The sequence below is a fragment of the Lichenostomus cassidix genome, chromosome 28, assembly GCF_008360975.1.
Source record: "Lichenostomus cassidix isolate B80296 chromosome 28, HeHo_3.0, whole genome shotgun sequence".
NCBI classification, from domain to species: Eukaryota; Metazoa; Chordata; class Aves; order Passeriformes; family Meliphagidae; genus Lichenostomus; species Lichenostomus cassidix.
In genome coordinates this window covers 4,716,107-4,740,416 of record NC_139508.1, presented here as the reverse complement: position 1 = coordinate 4,740,416, position 24,310 = coordinate 4,716,107, and the positions used below count along the sequence as shown (strand labels likewise).

General features: G+C 45.1%; 1 protein-coding gene across 2 annotated transcripts in view; it reads right to left on the bottom strand.

Moving 5' to 3' along the window:
• The window catches only part of AP3D1 (adaptor related protein complex 3 subunit delta 1), a 43,232-nt gene extending 20,625 nt beyond the window's left edge, over window positions 1-22,607 (bottom strand). Inside the window, exons 1-9 of one of the 2 annotated variants that reach the window (XM_085040820.1) lie at window positions 22,274-22,607; window positions 8,720-8,815; window positions 7,850-7,930; window positions 7,194-7,274; window positions 5,244-5,351; window positions 4,760-4,889; window positions 3,309-3,448; window positions 2,973-3,046; window positions 1,183-1,232 (exon numbers count right to left, since the gene is read on the bottom strand). In XM_085040820.1, coding sequence (XP_084896946.1) covers window positions 1,183-1,232; window positions 2,973-3,046; window positions 3,309-3,448; window positions 4,760-4,889; window positions 5,244-5,351; window positions 7,194-7,274; window positions 7,850-7,930; window positions 8,720-8,815; window positions 22,274-22,369 — 856 coding nt within the window. In that variant the 5' untranslated portion in view covers window positions 22,370-22,607. The remainder of the gene's footprint in view (window positions 1-1,182; window positions 1,233-2,972; window positions 3,047-3,308; window positions 3,449-4,759; window positions 4,890-5,243; window positions 5,352-7,193; window positions 7,275-7,849; window positions 7,931-8,719; window positions 8,816-22,273) is intronic. The other variant, XM_085040819.1, reaches the window with a different exon arrangement.
• Window positions 22,608-24,310: the final 1,703 nt, after the last annotated feature.

Sequence of the window (24,310 nt, the reverse complement as noted above, 5' to 3'; positions counted from 1 at the left end):
TTTTAATTGTGCACTTTCCTAATGCAATGGGATGCAGCAACAGATCCTGGAGTTTAATGTGATTAGATTGGAGCTCTAATCAAGCCAGCCATTGTTGATTATATGGGACATTTGAAAGCTCTGGCAGCACGCAGCCCCACTGCAGAAAAGGTGGGGTCACCCTGCTAACTGCTCAGGCACAGCACAGCCAAGCCAAGCCCAGCCGTGGCCGAGCAGGTGCCACATGCTGCCCTCTGTCCCTGCAGGGAAGCTGTGCTGGAGACAAGCTGTGCTGGACACTGCCCTGCAGGGGGGCTGTGCTGGACACTGTCACCTCCAGAGCTGGCAGATGCCAGGTGCTGCTTCAGGGCTCATTTGCTGGCTCTGAGTCTGACATCACAGCCCCTGAGGTGTCCTGGGCTCTACCCACAGGATGACCCCACTGGATCTCAATGAAGGCCACTCTCATCCTCAGTGGAATCACCCTCTGGGTTATTTTCCCTCCCATTATGCCACCTCATTTCCCTGAAGGATTATACAGTGAGTGACAGATCTCTTCCCTCTCTGAACCGACCCAGCACAGCAAGTTCTGCACCATTATCCAAAGTACCCACAGGAGACAGACAGACAAACTGTGAATGTCAATAACCCTCTGCTTCACACTCTGATAGGAAAAGTGCCAAGCCTGAGCTGGAATATTGTGTTATCCCTCTTTGCCTTTGTTTTCTCTCTCTCTCCTAGTTATGGGGTTTATATCCATTCCCCAGAAAGTCAAACTGTCAATCAGTAATTCCAATTGCCTCTAAGGAATTACAGCACGTTTTTAAGCTGCAAAGTTGCAAAATTTAAAAAAAAGTCTGATCCATCATCACATAAGAAAACTTGGCAAAGAGGCATCACTCTCGTTTCAATTCTATTGCTGCTGGTATATTTTGTAGTTGTAGGAATATTTAGGAGCTTGCATATAAATAATCTCATTGTCTGTACTTGGTTTCAGCCCTCAGCAAACACAACACAGCTGTAGTGACTGTGTCTCACCAACTGACAACAAAGGATTTCAGCCCCACAGCAACACAAAGTTTGCCAGGAGACTTATCCCATTATAAAATTCATTAAGTTAAAGAAAAAAGGTTTACAGATGGTGTTAATTGATGACAAAGTTCATCACTTTTTTTTTTCTATGTTCCAAGGTTCAGTTCTCACCTGCTATTACTGTGTTCACACATTCATATAAGAGAGACATGGCTGAGGTGCTGAAACAGAAATCAAGTATATTAAATAAGGAATAAACCAGCACATTTTGAAAAGTTGTCAGCAGTATCTTCGAGCTAGTTAGCACCCTGAACTTCACAAGAAATTGTCAATATTCTGCTCCATATCCCTTCAAACAGATGAAATTATTCTCACTTAGAAACTGTTGGGGGGAGGAATTTTTAAACAAATGTTCAAAAACCTAAAAATCTTTCTGGAAAAGCGGTAAGTAAAAGCACTGTGACACAGGGAATGAGAAAGGAAGTGGTTACTCAAACTCCAGCAGGAGTCACAGAATACTGAAGCAATCCTGTCCAAGAATCAAATTAAATCCTCTGCCCAAGGTCAAAAATTCATGGTAAGGCAGATGGAGGAGCTCAAGTCTCTCTCCAAGCCAGTGAGTCATGTCCCAGCAGCAGAGTCTTGGGATGCAGGAACACACTTCCCATCCCTGGAAGTCAGCAACCCATTTCCAGTGTCTGATCTCCCCCCAAACTCACATTCAAGGCTGTTTTTGCCAACTGAACACAGACAGTGCAGTTCTGAGGACTGCAGAGGTCCTTACAAAGCCTGATCTCCACGAGAGGGAAACAGGGAACCTCCCAAGCCCCAAAGAATCAGGCTGCTGGTGCAGGGCACAAAGGGAAGGAGCACAGCCCCAGAGGCAGCAGCACAGCGATGCCCTGAAGGTCACCCTGGGATGCTCAGAACCAAAACCAACACTGCTGCTCCCTGGGCACTCAGAGGGACAGGTCAGGGTGCTGTGACTCATTCTGAGATCCAAAATGAGTGAATGGAGACCGAGCCAAAGAAGATTCAGTCCTCACAGCTAGGAATTACTTATGTGGGACTTGGGGAAAGGAGGTCGGATTGTCCATCTTCCTGCTTTTTCTGGTGGGTTGTACCAATTTGTTACTGCTGCCACACCCCCAGAGGTGTCTGGATGCCAGGCTGGTCTGCTCTGAACCTGCCCTAAAGGAATACAAGGAGGATGGACAGAAATCATCTGGCTAGAGCAGCTCTCAAGACAGCACACATATCTGTTTAAAACCTTGTTCTGTCAAAAAAAAACTTTCACTCAACAACTCTTGCCTAAGATCACACTTCCTCTTCATAACTGGGAGAATCTATGTATTCCCTCCAATGCATCTATTTCCTGATTTCAGTTCAGAATTAGAACCACTACACCACAAACCAGCTTTAACAAGGGACAGGGAAAATATCTTCAACTTAATTTAATCTATATTTAGCACATATGTATTATAAGAACCTCTTTCAAAACACATCTGAGCTGCCAAAGGCATGAGAAGGGACTTTAACACATTCCTTGTCATGCTGCTTTGGTGAGTAAGGCACTTCCAAAAGTCAGGAATCAAACGTGTGAGGTGAACAGGAGAGGCAAATACACAGCTGAGCCTTTTTCAAGCAAGAGTTTTTATATGTCCTCCAAAGTCATCTCTGGCTTGAAATGCAGTGAAAGGAAGGCAAATTGCTCCAATTTTCATGCATCCTTTGGAGGAATTTATGCTGACAGTCAGACACCCAGAGACCTTCCTTCAAGGTATTTTACCTCACTCAGGTTTTTCAGAAACGATCCTGATGTGAGAGTATCTTTTGAGACTTCAAGCCAATATACTGAAACTCAGGAAAACGTTTAAAAATGCATCCCCACCCCAGCTATTGACCCACCCACCAGGTCCTCCCTGGTGCTGAGTGAACAAGGCAGGATTTGTCACACATACCTGTGGATGAGGTTGGTCAGGGGCTCAATCAGTTTCTTTCCCAGTCTTGGTTCTAATGGAGTAAGAGCACCAAACTATTCCAAGAGAAGGAAAGTGAGTTAATAGCTGCTTTTAAACAGCTTCAAAACATTATGTAAATTACAGCTCACTGTATTTAAACCAAGCTATATTAACATATTTTTCTCTTTGGTTACATTCACAAACATTAGAAGATATTTCTGGTTTCTTTTTATTCAGATTGAATGGTAACTATGCCTCCCAGCACAAAATCCATTTTCACACCCAAGGTAATTTAATGAGAACCCTAATGCTGTAAACAAAAAGCAGAATACTTGCCAGTTTTATAATTTTAATGAGAACCCAATTATTGGTTGATGATGTCATCAACTTGAAGAAGAGCGGAGCAAGGGAAAGGTAATTTTTGGGATTGCGTCGAGCCAGCTCACAAATAACATTTACTGCAGCAGACTGCACACCTGGGGAAAACAAGTGGGAAAAACACAAATCCCATCAATGCCTTCATTGTAATTGAAGTTTCTGGTGCAGAAACCCCAGAGCAAAAGCAGCTGAAGCTTCAGACCTGTATGTCCAATGGTTTGGCCTCATTCCCAACCCTGAGGCAGTGATGCAAAAACAAACTGAGAAAGGGTTTTATTTAATTCTGGCTATTTTCTAATGTAGCAGCAAGCCAGGTATCTGCTTTGGGGCCAGCATGAGAAAAAACAGGACACTGCCACATCCCTGCCCTGGACTGTGGAGAGCTGGTTGTGGGACACAGACAACAACAATCAATAACCACCCACCAGAAAGTTTCCAAACACTCTTGACTTCTCTAATATGTATTATTTAGACATGTTTAAATACAAAACAAAAAATTCCTTAAACAATCTGACTGGAGAAATTCACTCCTTTTTCATTGCTCAACATCTAGATGGATTGTTCTCAGTTTGGAATGTTTTAGTCTAGACAGGCTGTGTGTCCTAGCAGAGAGCAATCCTTCTCTCCTAAAGCACAACAGGGATTTTCTTCCTCTCTGTGCAGGTGAGGGATGTGTGTGTTTTGCTTTCTTTAATAAAACATTGTCCCTTGAAGATGAATATTCCATGCCCACAATAAAATAGTCCAGGAAATGCAACTAAATTTCTCCCTGTAAATGCAGACACAAATCAAGTGGAGATCACAGAAATACACATGGAATTCCTAAAATAACTGTTTTGGTGCAGTAAGGGAACACCAGCACTTCCTGAAGACTGAGTAAAAATGTGAATATGATACAGAGCACTTGCAAATTTCCTATGCTGCTGCTGACCTGCACTGTCACAGTACTGAGGGGCCCAAACAGCACTCTGGACTCAAATAAAAAATACACTGAGGGAGGCAAAATGATTTTAAGTGTGTCCACTCAAGTCAATAGCTGCAGCTTGCTAAAAAAAGCACAGGAAATAAAAAAAAAAAGAACCCCAAACCCTGAAATAAGCTGAAATATTTTCAATACCAAGTTTAGTAAGTAACAAACCAGGAACCATTAAGGTGCTTTGTCCATTAAAGTTTAATCCACTGATACAGTTTTAGTAGCTTTGGGTTTGAAGAAATAGACATTTCAGAGAATATACTTTTAATATGGTAACACCTGACAAAACTCTCCCATGCTCACCTACCCTGCCACAGCTGAGCCAGTGCCCAAAAGATGATTGCAGTATTTTTTATGCATTCTTCTCTCCACAAGCCCTACAAGCACATGAACTCCCATGTGTGGGAGCAGAAGGAATTCACTAAAATCCACTCACCGGGATCTGGATCTTCAAGTTTCTCTTTAAGGCGAGGAAATGCAGGACGGAGGGACTCTGGGTACTTCAAAAAAACTTTGTACATGATTAACACTGCCTTCTTCCTGATGTAAGGCTTTGTGTGAGACATCTGTTAACAAAACAACTGCAGTCAGGCTCTGAGCAAAGCTGTTTCCAGAGCTCTCCTCAGGTCCTTATGCTCACACTCCTGTCTCCAAAGCTCTTCCTGGGAGACTCAACTACTTTTTCAAAACTCATCTTTGAGGTGAGAGCAAAATGCTGCTGTTTATCACCTAAACCAATGAATATATCTCAAGGTGATCCTCTTGATCTAACTAAGGTCTGTAAAAGCTCCCCAGAACCCCCACAAGAACAAAGCAGCAGTTTTCACATGTATCAGTTCTAAATTAAAGATATTTACCAGATTTGAATAAGTTAACATTCTTCAGTTGCAGGGTAAAGTTATTCAACCTTAGCAACTCACCAATGTCATGATGTCATTTGCCAAGTCCCTGGCAAGATCTGGAGTAACAAAACAGGACAAGCCAGTCAGTGCAACTCCAGTATCATACTGGTTAGGGCTACTCAGATCCTAAAAAGAGAAAAACAGGCTCAAAAATTTAAGATCACACAGGATGGCAAGAAACAATTTTCTCAGATTAATTTTACTGACTCCACACAAATGAAGTGGAGCTTCTGCTTCATGGGAATATTTATATATCAACTACTAACACCTGCTAAAACACAGCCAGCCTGGGGTTTAATACTGGGCACAAGGAACCATAATTAAGCAAGAGATGGATGTCTGCAACATAAAAGCAATCAGAGAGATCACACCTTGGTGGTGTTTTAGGAATGGAAATAGTTTTGAAACATTCATTCTAGGATCACAAACATATTTAAAGTCCTAAAAACTTGGTATTAAACACTAACCCTACTAAGTCAAAGCCCAAGTGCCATCAACTTCACTGGGAACAAGCACTCTTGAAGAGTGCTCACTGGTGTCCCAGCTTAATATATTAGAGAAATGAGATTATTTTCCTTCCAAGCTGCTGGCAGCACCACAACTTCCAGTTCATAGAGACAGGACACAAGCTATGGGGTGGAACATATTTCGTTGGTCAAGTTTCCTTGGAACTATTTAGGTCAGTATCCTACACAGCCCTCCACAGTCTTTCAGGTCTTCCTAAGCTTCAGACACTTAACCATAGTGAAATTAACCTCTGAGTGTGTTCAAGTATAGATTATAAATTGCAGCTATCAGGAAACAAAATTATGAAGAAGCTGCACAGAGCATTCCCACATGGACTGCTGAATTAACAGTCCAGATCCATGTGGACACCAAAGCTGCTTCAGGAGAGCTAAACATAGTCAGCCTTCAGGGGTCTGTGCCATTTGCATCTCATTTAAAAACCTGCTGCAGGTGGTAGGAAATTAGAGTCTACTTTAAGAATAATGGAATCTACTTCTTAAGGAGTAAAAAACTGCAATTCATCCAGATTTAATGTATTTTGAGAACTGATAAATCCTTAAAATCTAAAGTTGCTGGATCAATGAGACTTGAAAAGGCATAAAGAAAGATGCTTTTAAGTAAAAACTTGGGCACAAAGTGGAAGTAGCCACTAGGAGAATGAAATTCAGTAAAATTAAAGTGTTCGTAATGAAGAAAATAGATATTCATATTCAGCATGCAATAGTTTAAAAGATAAAGAGAAAAGCACTAGTTCTTTAAGGAAGATACTGGGTAACATCCTAGTGATCTTTTAAAAGCAAGTAAAAGACATTTTGGTTCCTTAGATAGTAAAAATGTAGGCACATCTTGTACTGATCAGTCAGGTTTTAAAGCAGTGATACTTCAAAAAATTAAAGTTAAGAGTTTAAAAAATATCTGTAACTTCAAGAATGGGAAAATTATGCTGCAACCCAGTAACTCTAAGTGATCAAGCTCTATGAAAATGAATACAACACACTCAGGTACATGAATACAGAACACAACTTTCCACACACTCTTCATCATTTTTACACCCAATTCTACCACAGAAGTCAAAGTCTGATCTGGAATTACAGACAACAAGTAAAAATTTTGTGGAGTGAAGTGATTGCTCATTTTACTCCAGGAATGGGGACATTTTTCCTGCCTGTTACATTCTTATAAGCACTGCCTCAGAGACCAGCAATACTGACAAAGCTATTCCTGTCACCATTCTCTGTGCTGAACAAACACAGAGCTGCTATGAGACAGCACCAGGGAGGGCTGTGCACAGCTCCTGAGGGTTTCATTAATCCCTCAGCTTGTGGAATGACAGGAGACTGCAAATCAAGAATTCTACTGAAACACCTCTATACTCCTACAAGAGAAATACTTGGTACAGATGTGAAAGTACAAGTTGGGAGAGAGTGCAAGAAAAATGAAGAACTGAAACAAAACATTTACCTTTCGGATCTGATTAGTTGTCAACATAATGACATCAGTCCCTTCATGAAAGCACTGGGAGGCAGCCAGGTAACCAATGCGCTGGGAAAAGGCAAGAAGGAAAACAAGTTTTGCTTTTAAAGCCAATTTAGACAATGTTTAGATGGAAAACAACGGGTGGCTTTATAAGCAATATTAAAAAGATGCAAGATTTGGTTTGTGTAACAGAAGAGGTATGACAGGGATCTCTAGAAAAGGGGGCCTATATCAGGAAAGAATAACTTCAGACAAGTAATGTTTCTACTGATAGTTTTTCTGGATAATAAAACACCTTCACCTTCTCTATTTTGTTACAACACATTTCAATGACACAAAGCTGCTGAAATAAGGTAGGATTGTCTACTACATTTATTTTGCCTGTGTTGACTCCTGACTTTCGTGTACTAAAGCCCCATTTGGAAACCATTCCTTTCAAAGTAACATTCCACTCTGTCTGGTGAAAAAGGTTTGCAACAGAACATGAAACAAATCTTTCAAGAAAAATTATAAAGTTATTACAAAAGAAAAAATGTCTGGTACTAGGAATCTCAGGTGGTCTTTGTATAAAAATATCCTTGCTTTTCACAAAAGATATCTTGACAGCCTGGCCAGGACAGCTGCAGCTACAGAGAACTCACCTTGAATGTAAACTTGGAAGCACTCATGACTTCAATAATATTGAAAGCAGCCCAACTGATGTCATAGCCCAGCATCTGTAACTGTGAGCAGAGAAGCCAAGATAAACTTCTGAAATAAGGGACTCAAGAAAATAGGTCAAGATACCTGCCAAAACTGAAGATGTAACAAGAGTCTGAAAATAATACTAAAAGACATCTCAGGTTTGTGAGTAATGTTCCATTCTACACCACTTGCAGTAAGGGAAAGACATCTCACAATTCCACCAGAAATAAGTTTTAAACAGTTTGCAGTAGTTCCAGGTTGCCTAGAGCAGCTGTGGCTGCCCCTGGATCCCTGGCAGTGTCCAAGGCCAGGTTGGCCAAGGCTTGGAGCAACCTGGGATAGTGGAAGGTGTGCCTGCCCATGGCAGAGGGTGGCACTGGATGAGCTTTAAGGCTATTTGAACTCAAACCATTCTGTGATTCTGTGATATTCAGTTATATAAGCATTGGTGTGTTTTTTTTTAATAAAGACCGTAACAGAACCATGAAAATAAGTCTTTACCACTATTTCTGTTTTCTCCTCTTCGACAAAGGACTGAGCAAAGAGAAACAAAACCAGTTTAAAGTGCTCAGTTGAAAACAACTTCTTTTTTTAATTGCTTGTTTTAAATAAGATTCACTTCCTGATCCATCCCAATAAAATTCAATTGTACCAAACAGAGCAGGAACGTGCAGACTCTGACGTCAGAGCTGGGGGAGTGTTGTCCCTGCAGCCTGCACTTAGAGCAGTCTAAGGGCAGCAGGCACTCAGAGGCAAGGCTGGCTGCAAGTCAGCAGGAAGGAACAGAATCCAGCTGCAGTTCCATGGGATCCCAGCAAGGCACTTACATAGGTCAGTTTGCAGACTGCGTTTGCCTTCACTGCGATGTTGTCCTGCTTCAGCTCCTGCTTGATCTCATCAATGCACTGCGAGATGTATTTTGCCTGAGGAAAACAAACAAAAATTTTTGCTTCTTTACCAGTTCTCAAGATTTCCAGCATGCTGGCAGGGAGAAACAGCAGCACTCAGCATTTGGAAGCACCAAATCTCACACACACACTATTTAGCAAGCACTTCATTCTGACAAAATTACTTATTAAAAAGAACTGCCACAATTCTGTTACAAAACCAAAAGTATGAGATATTTCTTTGGTGGTTTTTCCTTCTGCCTCTCCCTCGCAATTACACCATTCACTCCAGAGCTCTAGATTCAAAAATTTGCAAAAATCAAGTTGTTCAATGGAGGTTGAGTAGGCAGAGGTCTGAACAAAACCAGAGCTCACCATTCCTAGAAGGCTCACTTCCCCCAGAGGGATGCCAGAGAACACCCGCTCATTACATGACAAGAAGCTGTCAAACACTTAACAGCCCACAAATTAAAGGTGACTGATGAAACCACGCTGAGCTACCCCACTTTTGGACACGCTGCCAATGATGACACTGTGGGTGTGCACCCACAGCAGTCCCTGTGCCTGAAGGGATATGGCACAAGTCTCAGTGGGACACAGGTGCTTCTTGGATGCTTCCTGCCATGGCACATTCCATGGAAAGTCATGAACCCCTTCTCTGGTTCTCAACTTAGATGAGCCCTTTTGCCACTTACTCATTTTGATAAATAACAGTTATTTGTATGAATTTCTCAGCAATTTGAAGAGCCAAATGTCACAATGTTTACATTTAAATATTGGTGCTTCATATCTTTCCAAGCAATCACATCTGTTCTTGTGGGAAGGATGTGGAAAACATGTGATTTAAAACTATCTGTACAGATTTTACTTTATAAGCAGAGTTAGCTCAGCCAGAGATTCTTCCAGTCCACAATTATTTAACTACTGAAGGCATCTGCTACAGGAATCATGAAAATTTAAATGCAAAGAAATAATCTCTCTTTTCAAAGCCATGCATGCACCAGGGTATTTCACATTCCTTACTGCCAGAGGAACCAGGTCAAAAACTGATTACCTAATTCCTGCCTGAATATGATTACCTTCCACCAAAAAGATATTTTCAGCATAGAATTCCACTGGATTGATTTTAACATTTTTTCCCCTTTACACTAATTTTTGTGCATTAACACAACCATTTTTTAGTCTTTTACAAATGTCCTGGAGTGACACTCTTGCTTCAAGTCACAGAAGTTTGCTACCAGAAGCAGTGAGTGGAGAATGGATGGAGAGCAGCCCTGGAGAGAAGGATTTGGGTGTGTTGGTGGGTGAGAGGCTCAACCTGCCCCAGCCATGGGGTTTCTGACCCCCAGAAACCCCCCTGTGCTGGGCTGAGCCCCCAGTGTAGGCAGCAGGGATGGGGGGATTCTGCCCCTCTGCCCCCTCAGGTGAGACCTCACCTGCAGAGCTGCCTCAGCCCTGGGGAACAACATCAGCAGGACATGGAGCTGCTGCAGCCAGGCCAGAGGAGGCCATGGAGATGTTCCAAGGGCTGGAGCCCCTCTGCTCTGGGGCCAGGTTGGGAGAGCTGGGGGTGTTCAGCAGCCAAATGAATGAATTTGAAGAAATTTAAGATATTCCTGAATACCTGTGTTTGGGATATAAACCCTACCTTTACAGTGGGAATTCTCATGTTAAGGGAGGGCACTGTAAACACCAAACAACCCTTTCCATCTACACAGATTCCAACCTGTCCTCCTGGATACAGGTGAGCACATCATATCTGCCAAAACTGGAGATGGCACCACCCCCAAACACTTAATGTCCTGTCCAGGTGACTCTACCTGGACACAACATTAAGTGTTTGGGGGATTTGGGATTCTAAACCCTTTGCCTGAGAGTGATTCAGGTCCAAACAACTCACACGGGAAGTTTAAACTCTTGAGTATAAACTAAAAAAACCTTCTGAGAGTAGAAAATAAATACTTTGATCAAAGATGCTGAAAGAGTGACTTACACAACATGCAAGTGATCCACAAATATATTGTACTTGGCCTTGAATATTTTATGCCCACAGAAGAGCACACTGGAACAGTGTCACAGAATCCTTCACGTTTGTATCTTGTTGCCACATCCTGGGCAGTGAGGCCAGTGCTGGTTCTCAGGGCAGAACACTGCCAGGTTCTCAGTCTTCACGTCCATAACCAGAAAGCCTCACTTATTTCCGACTGCATCTATCCCCAAACTATTCAAACATTAGCTCAAGCTTCCTGGCAACCTCTTCAGAGTCGAACACAACCCACTGTGTGAGCAGGAGGCGGGAAAATAAAGATAAATAGAGTACAGGGAAGTTCATTAGTGCCCAGCCCAGCCCAGCCCGGCTCCAGAGTCACCAGCCCCAGCATCCCACAGGCAAATCCCTGCCTACCAGTTAGTCCAACTTCTGGAGAAGCATATTAGAACTCAGAATCACACCTAAAGCTGAAAAAAAGGGATCAGAGAGAGCAGAAAGAAGTCCTTCCAGAACAGCTGTACTTCAAATCCCAAAACACTCCAAGGAATGACAGGCACTATATATAGAAAGCTTTACAGGATCAGCAGGTATTAACTTTTTGTTAATCCCGTGGAGCAGCACTGCCATGAATGAGCAATATGAGGAAAACTGATCTATTCAATCTCCCACTTAAATCTGAAATGCAAGCACCACACCCGGCTGGATTCGCTGGCACATTTAGCACCCACAGAAGCAAGGAGGGAACTCTCAGGCAGGAGTGGATCCTTAACGAGGCTCTGGCTCAGGGAATTGCTGACCTTGGCACAGCACCGGACAGGACCTGCACCGAAGCCCTTCCCACTGACCAACACCCTCAGACCCCCCACTGCAGCCCACAAACTGCTCACTGGGGTCAGACCAGACAGCAAAAGGGACAACAACCACTTGATGCAATGAAAAAAATTGTAGTCACTCAGTGAGGCCTAAACAGAAGAAAAAAATGAATCTCCACATTTACATACTGACACAGCAAAAAATCTGGATATCTTGCCCAGCACTGATTATGGTTTTGCATAAATCCTTTTAATACAGCAATTTCCTAATGTGGTAATTAAAAATAAGTATTTCCCAGGATATAACTAGCTCAGGTTTTCCTTAAATGCTTTTGAGGTCCTATGAATCACAGAACCACTAAGGTTGGAAAACCCTCCTAAGATCAACAAGTTCAATAGTTGTTAATCCAGCACTGCCATGTTTATCATTAACTGTCCCCAAACGCCACATCCACATGTTTTTTGAACACTTCCAGGGATGGTGACTCCACCATTGCCATGGGCAGTCCCTTCCAATACCTAAGCATCCTTTCCACGAAGCAGTTTTTCCCAATATACAACCTAAACCCTCCCTGGAACAACTTGAGGCCATTTCCTCCTGTCCCTTGTTCCCTGGGAGCAGAGCCTGACCCCCACCTGGCAGGAGACCCTCCTGTCAAGCAGTTTTAAGAGCAAGAGGGTGCCTCCTGAGTCTCCTTTTCTCCAAGCTGAGCCCCCACAGCTGCTCCTCATCCCACTTGTGCTCCAGCCCCTGCTCTGGACATGCTCCAGCCCCTCAATGTCTGTTTTATCATGAGGGGCCCAAAACTAACCCCAGGCCCCCAAAACTGGGGCCTCAGCAGTGCCAGGAGTTCATTTATGCTCACACTATTCATTACAATATCAATATATTTCTTAGCTGTTAATTCCTTACTAATTCTGTGACGCTCTAATTTGCAGGTTTGTGTTGATGGCTCACACATTCTGGCCTGTTGACTGAGGAGCATTTCTAAGCCACAACATTGCCAGACCTGTGGACATGGCCAGCCAGAGGGCTCTGAGGGAGCCAGGCAATGCAAAGGCAGCCCCTCACTCAGAGTGTGGGGAGGACAGGCAGAGCCATGAGGCACAGGAACATCCTCACAAGGAGGGATGTCCCCCGGCAGCAGAGTTAAAGGCTCTGAGAGCAGCGGGCAGGGAGCTGAGAGGCTCTCTTTTATTTCTGCTAGGCTGCCAAGTGGGAAAGGAGCCTTCCCCGCCTCGGTGGAAAAGGCTCCTTAATGAAATGCTATAGCAACCACTCTGGTAATTGTTCTGTCTCCGAAGGAGGATTACAAGAACACGCCCGGAGCAGCCCAGCTAAAACCCAAGTACAGCATGCAGATGTGAGCAGCGATTACTCAACAAAGCTGTGAGAACAGCACAGTCACAACTGCATTTCTCAATGTATGGCACCAAAGAGATGCTGGAATATTTTATATTCATTAACAAAATACACAGTCGTTTTTTAAAACAAACCCAAATTCCTCAAGAATTCCAAGACCTCACCTGGAAAATACATGCATTTAAATGAATGTGAGTGGCTAAAATAACAAAGAAGGCATCAAGAACCAAAGACACAGTCCCTTGGAAATGGAAGGAGGGTGGAGAGAGTGGGTCATGGTAAGAAGCCAAAAATGTCATTTTATAGGATTTTTCATTTCCAAGCCATGTTTTTTGACTTAACTTTGAAAAACACTAAAACTTTATTCCAAGCCAAGACAGAACTTGGGGTTTGCTGACAATTTCAGAGATGTTCACGAAGGACTATTATCTTTCTCAAGCAATATGTGAAGTTTAAAAAAAAAAAAAAAATCACTAATCTGTACAACAATTACATTCCTAAGAAATGTGACTCTCTATGCTGTACTTTCTTTCATTAGCTGACAGGAACACACTAATGATTGGGATAGAGATCACTGCAGAACCTTTACATTAAATTTAAGCATGCAAACCACTCATTTGCAGTAATCTTTAAGAAGCTTTGTTCTCACCTCAGCCATAAACCACCTTCCAAACCCAAGAGAAGGCAAACTCACATTCCTACCACTTTGGGTTACAAACCAGCAAACCAAATGCACTTGAGATTCAAACCTGTCACTGCAACATCCAAGTCCAGATGAAAGAGCAAAATGTCAGTGAACATTAATTTCTATTTCTCTTGCGCTTCCAGGGTTAAATACAATGTTTTAAGGAAAAAAATATTGACAGGGAATGCCACAAGGAACCAGATATTTTCTGATATAAATGTGTAACTACACCATGGTAAAACAGAAAAGTCCAGAATAATGAGAACACAAAAATAAATAAGCACAAAAGGTAACATTTTTTGTTTTAAGCACTACAGGATTTATCAATTTTGCTAGGACTTTGAGATGAACTCCATGAGATCACGCTGAGCACAAGCACATGATGGTCTCACACGAGAGGAAGATGCCCCCTGCTACAACCTTGTAACATGACTGCGATGCTCGACACCAAAGGCAGTCACAGCACAGACACCTTGTGGAGCTGAAGGAACTTTCAGGTCTGTTCGTGCTTCAGGCAGCAGATCCCATTCCCAGCACAGTACAGATCAGCTGCCAGCTCCTGACTCGAGAAGAAGGCTGGGAAGAAATATGCCAGGTTTCTCTCAAAGCCCCAAAGCAGCACTGCATGTCAAACACCACTGAACCAGTCAGAAAGAATATACACGTGTCCACAACAGTACAGAGTAAGTCAACTGAAGTAACAAACAAGGACATTAAAAAGCAAATTGCTCTGCTTTTTACTGACTTGGATGCAGCATTAGAGATCAACATATTACATGTTAACGCCCATAAAAATATTGTATTATTTAAATACTGTAGGAAAAAAGCTATATGGGATAAATAAGAGCATCTTTTGTTAAGGCTACTCCATGGCTGGATAGAAAGAATTCCAAGGCACATGCTCCTCACAAGTAACTTCACCAAAGCATACACCAGGCAAAGCAGCTGAGGACAGAACAGAGAATAAGCAGTGAGTTGCACAGTGTTCATCTTGATGGGTTTGCAGCAGCTCAAGTCCAGCAGTGCAGAGGGCACCCAGCTGCAAGAAAGAGCTCAGGAAACAGGTTACAAACCTGAAGGGCATTTTCATAAAGCCAAACTTATCTTTCACTCAGGTGCTGATGAACAGCATTGCTGTACATGTTTTAACATGCCCTAGCTTGTCTTTGCTACCCAGCTTTCCAGGATTTATTCACTCATCCTGATATAGCCTTGAGATCCCAGCCCAATGTACTGTTCTGAGTGACAACACTGGAGGCACGAGGTTCTGCTGGTTCATTTGCAGCAGACTTCTATATTATTTATTAGAAACATGATGCATTACTGACTGCCCCCTTGTCTAGTACAAGCACAGCGAGATCACAAGACTCCTTGGCCAAACAACACTGAGGAAGGAATGCAAAAAGTCAGTTCAGCTCTTTCTTTTGTTAATGTTTGCTGAAGTTATACACACCAACTGAAATCTGGCACAGTGCATGCATGCATCTATCCTAAACCAAATCATAAATAAATTAAAACCTTTGAACCTTATTCTTAAAATTGAGCAGACATCCAACCCCAGACCAGCCACTACAGCCCCTTAAAGCAGGGCAGAAAAACACAATCTTTTGAGCAGGTTTGTAACACAAAGATTGGGTTTCAGGAAAGAAACAGCTGTATAGCTGCAGCTTGTCCAAAGTGACTTCAAGCACCTACAGCATCCCTCTAAGCATTGGGACATTCTGGCAGTGTCCCATAGACAGCTTTGGGTGGTTTACCCAAAGACAATTCAGGATTTCACACAGAAGGCACTGATGCAGGAAGCTGGGGTTTAGCTATATGAGTCACCCTGGCCCCTTCCAGGTGGGCAAGGCCAAGATCACTGCTGGCACCTTGAGAATCAGGAAAGTGGCCAGCAGCAAGCCCCAAACCCTGGTGTAAATCAGAAAGCAGGCACCAGCACCAAGGGTTTAGAGATGTCCCTTAATTATCTCCAGTCTGATCTGTCCCTTTATACAAGCACATCTCCAGTCTGATCACAGTATTTGCTAATTTAATTGCACAGCAATTAAACAATTCTCAGGGGCCTGTGCTGTCTAAGCCATATCCGAGTAGACAACTTTTAAGCCTGGAGAGATGCGTCAGATAAAAGTGCTCATCCTTGCAAATACAAGATGTACCCAAAGTTTTATTTTTACATTACTATGCAAAAAGCTATGTGAGTGTTTTTACAGTAGAGTTTTCAACTTGCTTATTCCAGACATCTCTCTGTGCAGCTTCAGGCTCTGATAAAGGCAGGCTTCACTAAAGCACGTGCTTTGTTGGATGCATAGGAAACAGTCACTTCCTCCTAAGGAACTAAAGTAGCTATTGTTGCTGAGACTCAGCTGACTGGATGAATTAATACCATATAAAAATGTAACACTGAAAATACTACAAAGCTCTAACACTGATTCATGCACAGCTGTGAGTACTTCGCAGTTATGGAAAGGTAAGGAGGATAATGAAGAAAAAGATGGTTCATGGCCATTCCTGACTTCTTAAACTCGGCACAAATATTTGTGTAATTAAAGTAAGTTTGTTCACCTCCTCCCTGCTGTACAATCACATCACTCACACTAAACAAACATCCACTCTCAAGGCTGAAGCTGACTAACACAGTGATACACTTGTGGCAATGTATTTTATACAGCTTTGCCACGAAGATTGATCCAACAAGAAGAAAGTTCCAACATTCCCACAGTGACACATACCTCCATTTATACAACTTTCAACATGGGGAACCTCTCAGCAGAAGCTGTCAGGTTTGAACATCCAGGTAATCATAAAAACAGCAATAAAAAGAAACAGCTAATACAAAAACCAGCACTCAGCTCCAGGGTTTACAAACTGACTGCTCAACCTGCTGGGCAGTGACCAAGGGAGAGCTGGTAGGAACCAAACATTCCTAATACACTGTTACACAAAGGATCCAACAGGGCTCACTTATTTCAGTTACTGTGAACATCTGCTTCTTATTTCAAATAAAACACTCAACCACCTTTATGAGCTCCTAACACTACCACTAACCATGTTATTTTCTGCAACTTCTACCCTACTCAAATATCTTTACGCTTCCTGACACCTGGATTTTAGCAGACTCCCCTTTAGATTATGAAACATTTCAATTCTCCGGCATGAACGATCAGCAGTTTTTAATAACCTAATGAACACAAATGCCTCCTTGTAACTGGTCCCATGACTCTGTTCTTTCTGGTGCCTGTCATGTAATGTTGCCCTTCACAGGCACCAAGAACAGGACACACTCCCAAGCACACTTCCAAATGAAGAACCTAAGGATGCTCTCTGGACACAAACATATTCACTAACTCACATACATTGTGGAGGAAGAGGTTTTCGGTCACTTTCATGGACACTGATGGCAAGCAATCACAAAAAGCCTCATTTTCTGCACACAGCACTAGGACAAAGATGTGCATCAAAAAGCATCAAATATACAACTCTCTGCAGATGATCACAGTGAAGAAATGTAACTTATATCTATATTTTACTTTGATTTTTCTGGCTCTTCTTCCCTGGCCTCAATAAAGGTACAGTGTCTGGTCACTCCATTCCTTAGGTACCAGACAGCTCTTTCTCTCCCCTGAACCTGCCTAGGCACAATATTTACTTCCACATGTGCCAGTGTGGATCTGTCTGGAGTGTTTCAAACCCTCAGTAGAGATGGCTACAAAATGATCAGGACTGGGAACAAAGCTATTATCCCCACTTATGCCACAGTCAATTAAGTAATATTTAATAGAGGAGAAAGCAAGAAGCTAATGAAAGGCAGCACTAATGCAAAGCCTCAGCTACTCCTGCCTGTAATCACAGGAGAACAAGCCCACATCTTGGCTCGTGTTCCATGCTCCAGGCCCTTTGTCTCCGTGACACAGCAGGTACAGCAGGACACTGTCACACTGGGTCTCAGAGGCCAGTCCCAGACTGGGTTTTCACCAACTGGTGTGAGGTCCTTATCCAACCCTCTTTGTGTATTGTTTCTATTTCCAACTTTGTCTTTTCCAGTGATTCACACACGCAAAGAATTAACAATAGCAACTCTAGATCCACTTGGAAGTGGGTGGAATAATGAGCTGCCTTCAAAGATATCAACACATATATGCCACGCAGTAACTGATCGAGCAGCAGTGCCTGAAAGAGCTGTCTGTCATCAATGAACTGCACTGCCCAGCAGTTGGTCTGTTCTTTCAGGCACCAACAAGCTGTTTAGCATTCCTCAAAATTCCCTGATTGTATTCCATCCCACATCCTGTACCGTTAAATACTAATATTGCATCAGTGGCTGAGGCCAATCTGTCAGAAGCCCCAGCACTAGAAGGCCATCAGCCTCCCTGATGACAGGCTGAGCCCAGAAGAGTTTGTGATGTGAAAAGATTCCTCAAAACTCCCCACAGCATCGTTTCATCTGAAAACATGTCACAGAAGAAGCTGGAAGTGAGCAGTGGAACACACAGGCCCTTTATTTAGGGGGAAAAAAGGTTTTCTAACAATACAAGTCCCCTGTCCTCAGGTAACATTCACTCAGCAGCAAGAAACCACTGCCAGGTTGGAAAGCTCAGGCTGACAGTGAAACACACATTTCACAGCACAACACACAATGCTCCTCCCATTTAGCATTATATTAATAACTGAAATTAATTTTGTTTTTCCAACCAGCAGCACTGATTGCTCCTTTCACTCTTCCAAATTGCTTCTGTACAAAACAGCTTCTTAAGTGTAAACCAGCAAACTTACCATCCACCACCACAGCCAGGAAAATGTGAATTTTTCAATATGCTTTTTCCTGAAAGTACCAGAAACACGAAGGGCTAATCCTGGCACACACAGCAAAGTCTCAGAGAAGAGGGGGACAATTTTCTCAAGTTATAAGCAAAGTGCACAGGTAATTCATACACGACTTTTTTAAATCCCTTCTCTCTCCTTAAGAGTTCTCCAATAAGACAAAGACACCTGAAACAGAGGGCTGCTGTCTGAATGGGACAAAGCACACTCAATATCTGTTTCTATTACCTTATAATTTCAGTTTTATAAAGGAACATCTCACATCAGCATCTGACAGGAGCTTCCTTGTTGGAACAACAAACTCTTAACTGTGCAAGGGCCAAACAGCATAAAGGAATTATCCTGTCCCTTATTACACATTTTGGAGAACAGATATCATTTATCAGTTTGGACTATCTTGGCAAAAATCCAGTACACTTTTAACAACCTACGGTACAAGCCATTCCCCTCCTGGGCATGCTGTGGAGTAGATCCAGAAGCAGTAGGCACAAACTGGGAGAAGTTACTCCATGGCATACAAAACCACCTAATAACTGCTGTAAGACACCACTTTCTTTAGCAAAAGGATTCCTTTTCCAAATGAAAAGAACAGAATGAAGTATTGGAAGTGAGAAGTCAGGAAAATGCAGTAGGATCAAGTTGTTCTTGCAGGTTTGGCTTTGAACTAGTACTGGGAAACACCACAGGGACTAAAGCATCTGTTGGAAAGTAAACACAACGTGTCAAACCTGGGAAAGACCTAATGCTGTTCTGCCACCTCACTCCTTCCACAGCACTTACTCTGCAGGAGGATGATGCAGCTCCAGGATTCCCCAGAACATTGGAAAATGGACAGAATAATTCTGCACAGAGCAGTGACGGTGTTAAACATCTCCTCTCTCTTACCTCACATCCTTAGGGAAGCCTATCCCTTCAATTTTAGTGTTTTAAACTCAAAATAAATGGGTCAGCTTTGGATACAGAGCAGGAAGGACAATGGAAATGCCTCTGACAGGAATGAACACACTGCAGAGAGGCTGTGAGCTCGAGAACCAGGCAGCCTCCAGCACACTCAGCTCCTCTAATGAGCTGAGGAGGACACACAACTTATCAATAAAGAACTGTGGCATCCTTTGACTTCAGGACACACCTTGGAGTGTGAGATTCAGGGTCACAGAACACAGGAAGAACACAAACCCATCAAGCAAGAGCACAGTGCAGTGGTCAAAGAGCTGCAAGGGGAAACCCACGTGTGAACTGGGGTGACAAGAACTCGGTACATCCTGCACTGCAAACACAGCCTCGATGGGTCAGTGAAATACCAGATATGCTCACGTGGTACCTGCACAAGAAGTGGAAAGGAATAAATCTTTCCATCTCAGATCTACCAGGAGAGACTGCTCAGAGAAATGAGGGAATAAGTGACAGAAGATTTTTCCATGTGATTAAATTGTAAAACACCAAACCCAAGACATATAAATAAACTAACCTTCTGCAAAAAGCATAAGTAAATCAGAAGTCAAAGCAACAATCTTGCCTTCTTTTCATATCATAGCTATTTAACAATCACAGTAGTTCCTTTCCAGAGACAGCTCTTTCTGGAGTAACTCCTGTTGAACTGAGAGCAACAACCAATATCCTCCCCAAATAAAGCACACTGCTGTTTGTTTTAAACTAATTTGCTTTTCTGAATAGGAGAGAGTGTGTGTCTTAGGCTTAGACACTTATCTTGAGGCAGACAAACGTTGGTTAACAACTACATTCAGTACTGAAGCAACTTTTAATAGATCCAATTAACAATGGAAGCACTGTAAGGAAAAGAGGAAGAATTTTTGCAGCTACTTCCTCTAAAATAGCATTCTGATTTTGTAACATCACCTGAAAATTAGCCAATGGCCCTGACCACGGCCTGGGAAGAACTGAATCCACACCCAAAAGCTCAACAGCAGGTTTACAGCTCTCTCCAGCTGAGCCAGGAAAAGACACAGTCCTGAGCTGTTTGCAGCCACTCTCTGGAATGAAGTAAAGTGTTTGAAGGACTCCCAGTCTATGCTACAGAACACACACATTTTACCAGTGCAATGTCTCAATCAGCTGAACACATCCTCGTTTGGATTTTAATTTTTCCTGTGCTCGTGAGGATATAAAAAGGATTTATCCCTATAGTTATCTATTTTAAAAGCTCACAATTTGTACTCCAAACTGAGGAGTTTAAAATGCCATCATGCTGCAGCCCAGCTGTTGCAAGAGACAACATATTGCTTTGACCTCACTGAATCCCAGAGCGTGCATATACCCGAGTAACAGCTTCTTACAACTACACAGAGCCCTACAAAACTGTCCAATTGCTTTTTTCCTAACTCCAAAGGGCATCAAAGCCAATGCATTTTAACCATTTCTTGTCACAGACTGAGAACAAACTTGGTGTGGCTGGCGATGCTCTTTATGAAGCTGTTTGTCATAAAATTATTTCAGAAAGTTCATTCAATTCTTCTCAAAGAACTCGTGCCACAAAGACCTGGACCTTCACCAGGAAGATCCTCAAGGGTTTGACAGCTGATGAAACTTTCTGTCCTGTGCACAAAAGAATAAAGCAGATTTACTAAAAGCAGCACAACACACTGGGGGGAGTGCTCCATAGGAATACTGCTCACCAAGTCCAGCTGTGGCAGAACTCATCAACCTCACTATAAATTTCATACAAATTTGCTGTTGCCACTCCACGGTATTTCCCACATTTTGCAGGGCACAGCACAGCAGCACTGCCTTCCTCTGCCAGCAAACCAACACCATATTTTTAGCACATGCTGAAATAAATTGGACTCAATGATCCTGATGGGTCCTTCCAACACAGTATGGTCTACAATTCTGTGAAAAATACACGTTTTTCAAGGTATCCTCACTACCAAACAACCCCTTGACCTGCGCACAACGGGCCTCAAATCCACTTGGACAGTCAAGAGATTGTGGAAGTTGTAGTTTGTGTTTCATTTCAACCAGCAATGAAGATCACTTCTCCAAGTACTTAATTTAGTAGCGTTTTTACAACTCTTCCAGAGGCTTTTGATAAGTGATACTGACTCCACAGCAACCCCCCAACATACCAGCAAAGTCCAGCTGTTAGACCACACATAAGAAAGCTTCTCAGGTCATAAGTTATTTGAAGATGAACACAAATTACATTCTTGATGCCCGTTACTTCTCAATTACCATGTGACACTTCACTGTGGAGTCTCACATAACACGTTCTTGATGACTAATTATTTCACCTATACTAATTTCCTGATCACGTGCTTCTCACACAAGAGCGGATAACAGGCCAACACAGAGAACCGACTGCTACCTAGAACAGCTCTGAAAGAAGGGCATTTTAGTCAGAAGATGCACAGCATGAACTGTCTGAAAGCTGAATTAGGACTGAGCTCAGCTCTCCTGTATAACAGCTCCAGGGTGAAGAATTCATAGTTGACTACAGCACGTGACCGTAGGGCTGGAGAGGAAGTAATTCCTCTGTATTATTCCTCTATAATACTCTATAATCCTCTATAATACATATGTGTATGCATATACATATATAAATACATATACGTCTGTATGTGTATCAGGGATCTCAACACCGCAACACCACACTGAACGGGGAGGTGAGCACCAAGCAGGACCCTCCCTTAGCAGCTTGCGTGCTCTCTCCCAGCGTGTCTGTCCCTGCTGCCCCACACCCCAGCGTCACCTTCCTCGTTCTGACTCCCGCTTCCCCCTTTCCCAAACCAACATCCCCTTCCCAGCCACGGCCCCAGCGGGCGGCGGTGACACCCCCGGGCCGGCGCGCGGGGAAGGGTCCCCTCACCTCATCCTCCTTGTGGTTGCGGATGCCGCGCACCAGGTCCTGCAGGTTCTTGTCAAACATGCGGTCGATGCTGCCCTTCACCATCTTCAGCGCCATGGTGGCGGCGGCGGGGCCTGCGCCGGGCTGAGGGGCCGAGCCCGGCCGGGGGGGCCGCCGCGGTGCTGCTGCCGCTCGAGCCGGGTGAGAGCAGCGGTGCCGGGGCGCTCACATGCCGAGGGAAGCGGGGGACACGGGCGGGGATGCCCTGGCGGGCGGGCGGGCACGGGTGGCCCCGGCCGCGGGCACAGCTCCGGGCGGCGCTGGGGATCCGGCACCGACAAAATGGCGGCCGGTCAGCTGAGGGCTCGGCCACGCCCCCGGAATGGCCACGCCCCCGGCATCCGACCACGCCCCCGAGCCCTACCCCTGCCGCCGCGCTGATCCCAGCCCCGCCCACGCACCCTCCGGCCACGCCCCCGCACGGCCCCGGCTCGCCCGCCCGCCTCGCCGCTCTCTAGCCGCGCCTCCGGTTGGCCTGGTCACGCCCCCAAACGGGCTAACCCCGCCCCCCGCCCCCGCCCCTGCTCGGCCTGTCCGCCTCGCCTCTCTCAAGACACGCCCCCTGCCAGTCTGGCCACGCCTCCAAGCCAAACCCCGCCCCTACGCACAGACCACGCCCCGAGCTGTCTAGTCACGCCCCTAACCCGCCCCCGCCTGAGCCACGCCCACTCACACTCAGCCCCGCCCACCCCCACAGGTCCCGCCCACCTGGCCACTCGGGAGGATGCAGGGCCGTGAGGGGACCTGGCGGGTTTTCATCCTGGGATGGAAACACCACCGACCTGCAAACGCACGAAGGAAAACCCTAACCCTGGGAGCGCTTGGAGCAAACAGCGAGTGTTTCGTGAGCCGCAGGACCTGGACTGGGGGCCAAGGGGCCGGTGGGATCCTGGGCTGTGTTAGAAGGAGCATTGGCAGCAGGAACGGGAGCTGATCGTGCCTCAGCCCTGGGGGGGCTCAGCTGGAGAGCCTTGGGATCAGTGAGACATGGAGCTCCTGGAGCGGGGCTGGTGGAGGCTGCGGAGATGAGGAAGGGCCTGTAGCATCTCCCTGCCAAGGAAAGGGTGAGGGAGCTGGGGCTGTTCAGCCTCGAGAGGAGACACAGCTGAGAGGAGCCCTCAGCCCTGGCTGTCCCTGGCTGTCCCTGGCTGTCCCTGGCTGTCCCTGGCTGTCCCTGGCTGCAGGGAGGCTCAGAGCAGGGCCACGCTCTGCTCCGGGGGCAGCAATGGCACCAGAGGAACAGGCAGGAGCTGATGCCCAGGAAGTTCCACCTGAACGTGAGGAAGAACTTCCCTGTGCAGTGACCAAGCACTGAACAGGCTGCCCAGGGAAGGTGTGCAGTCTCCCTCACTGGAGATATTCCAGAACCGTCTGGACACAACCCTGTGCCCTGTGCTCTGGGATGGCCCTGCTGGAGCAGCGAGGTGGGAGCTGATGACCCGCGGTGGTGCCTTAAACCTAATTCTGGCATTCTGAGATTCATCGCCGCCCGCCCCGCGACAGCCGCGTCACTGCTGCCATCGCTGTCACTGTCCCCGCCCCGACTGGCCCGCCCCCGCCGCGCGCTCTCGCGGGTCCCACGTGGCAGAGCGAGCACGCGCGACGGGGACACGCGTGGGCACGGGGGTCCCTCCGTGGGGATGGGATCCCTCCATGGAGACGGGGGGCTGTCCTTGGGGATGGGGGTCCTTTCATGAGGACAGGGATCCCTGCGTGGGGCTGCGGATCCTCTGTGAGGCTGAGGGTCCTTCCATGGGGATGGGGATGGGGATGGGGATGGGGATGGGGATGGGGATCCCTCCACCGGTCTGCAGGTCCTCTCTGGGGCTGAGAGTGTGCCCGCGGGGTCGGGGGTCCCTCCATAGGGACAGAGTTCCCTCCATGGGGATGTGGGTCTTCCACGGGGCCAGGGGTTCCTACATGGAGACAGGAAACCCTCCACAGGGATGAAGATCCCCCCATGGGGCTGTAGGTACTCTGTGGGGGTCCCTCTGTGGG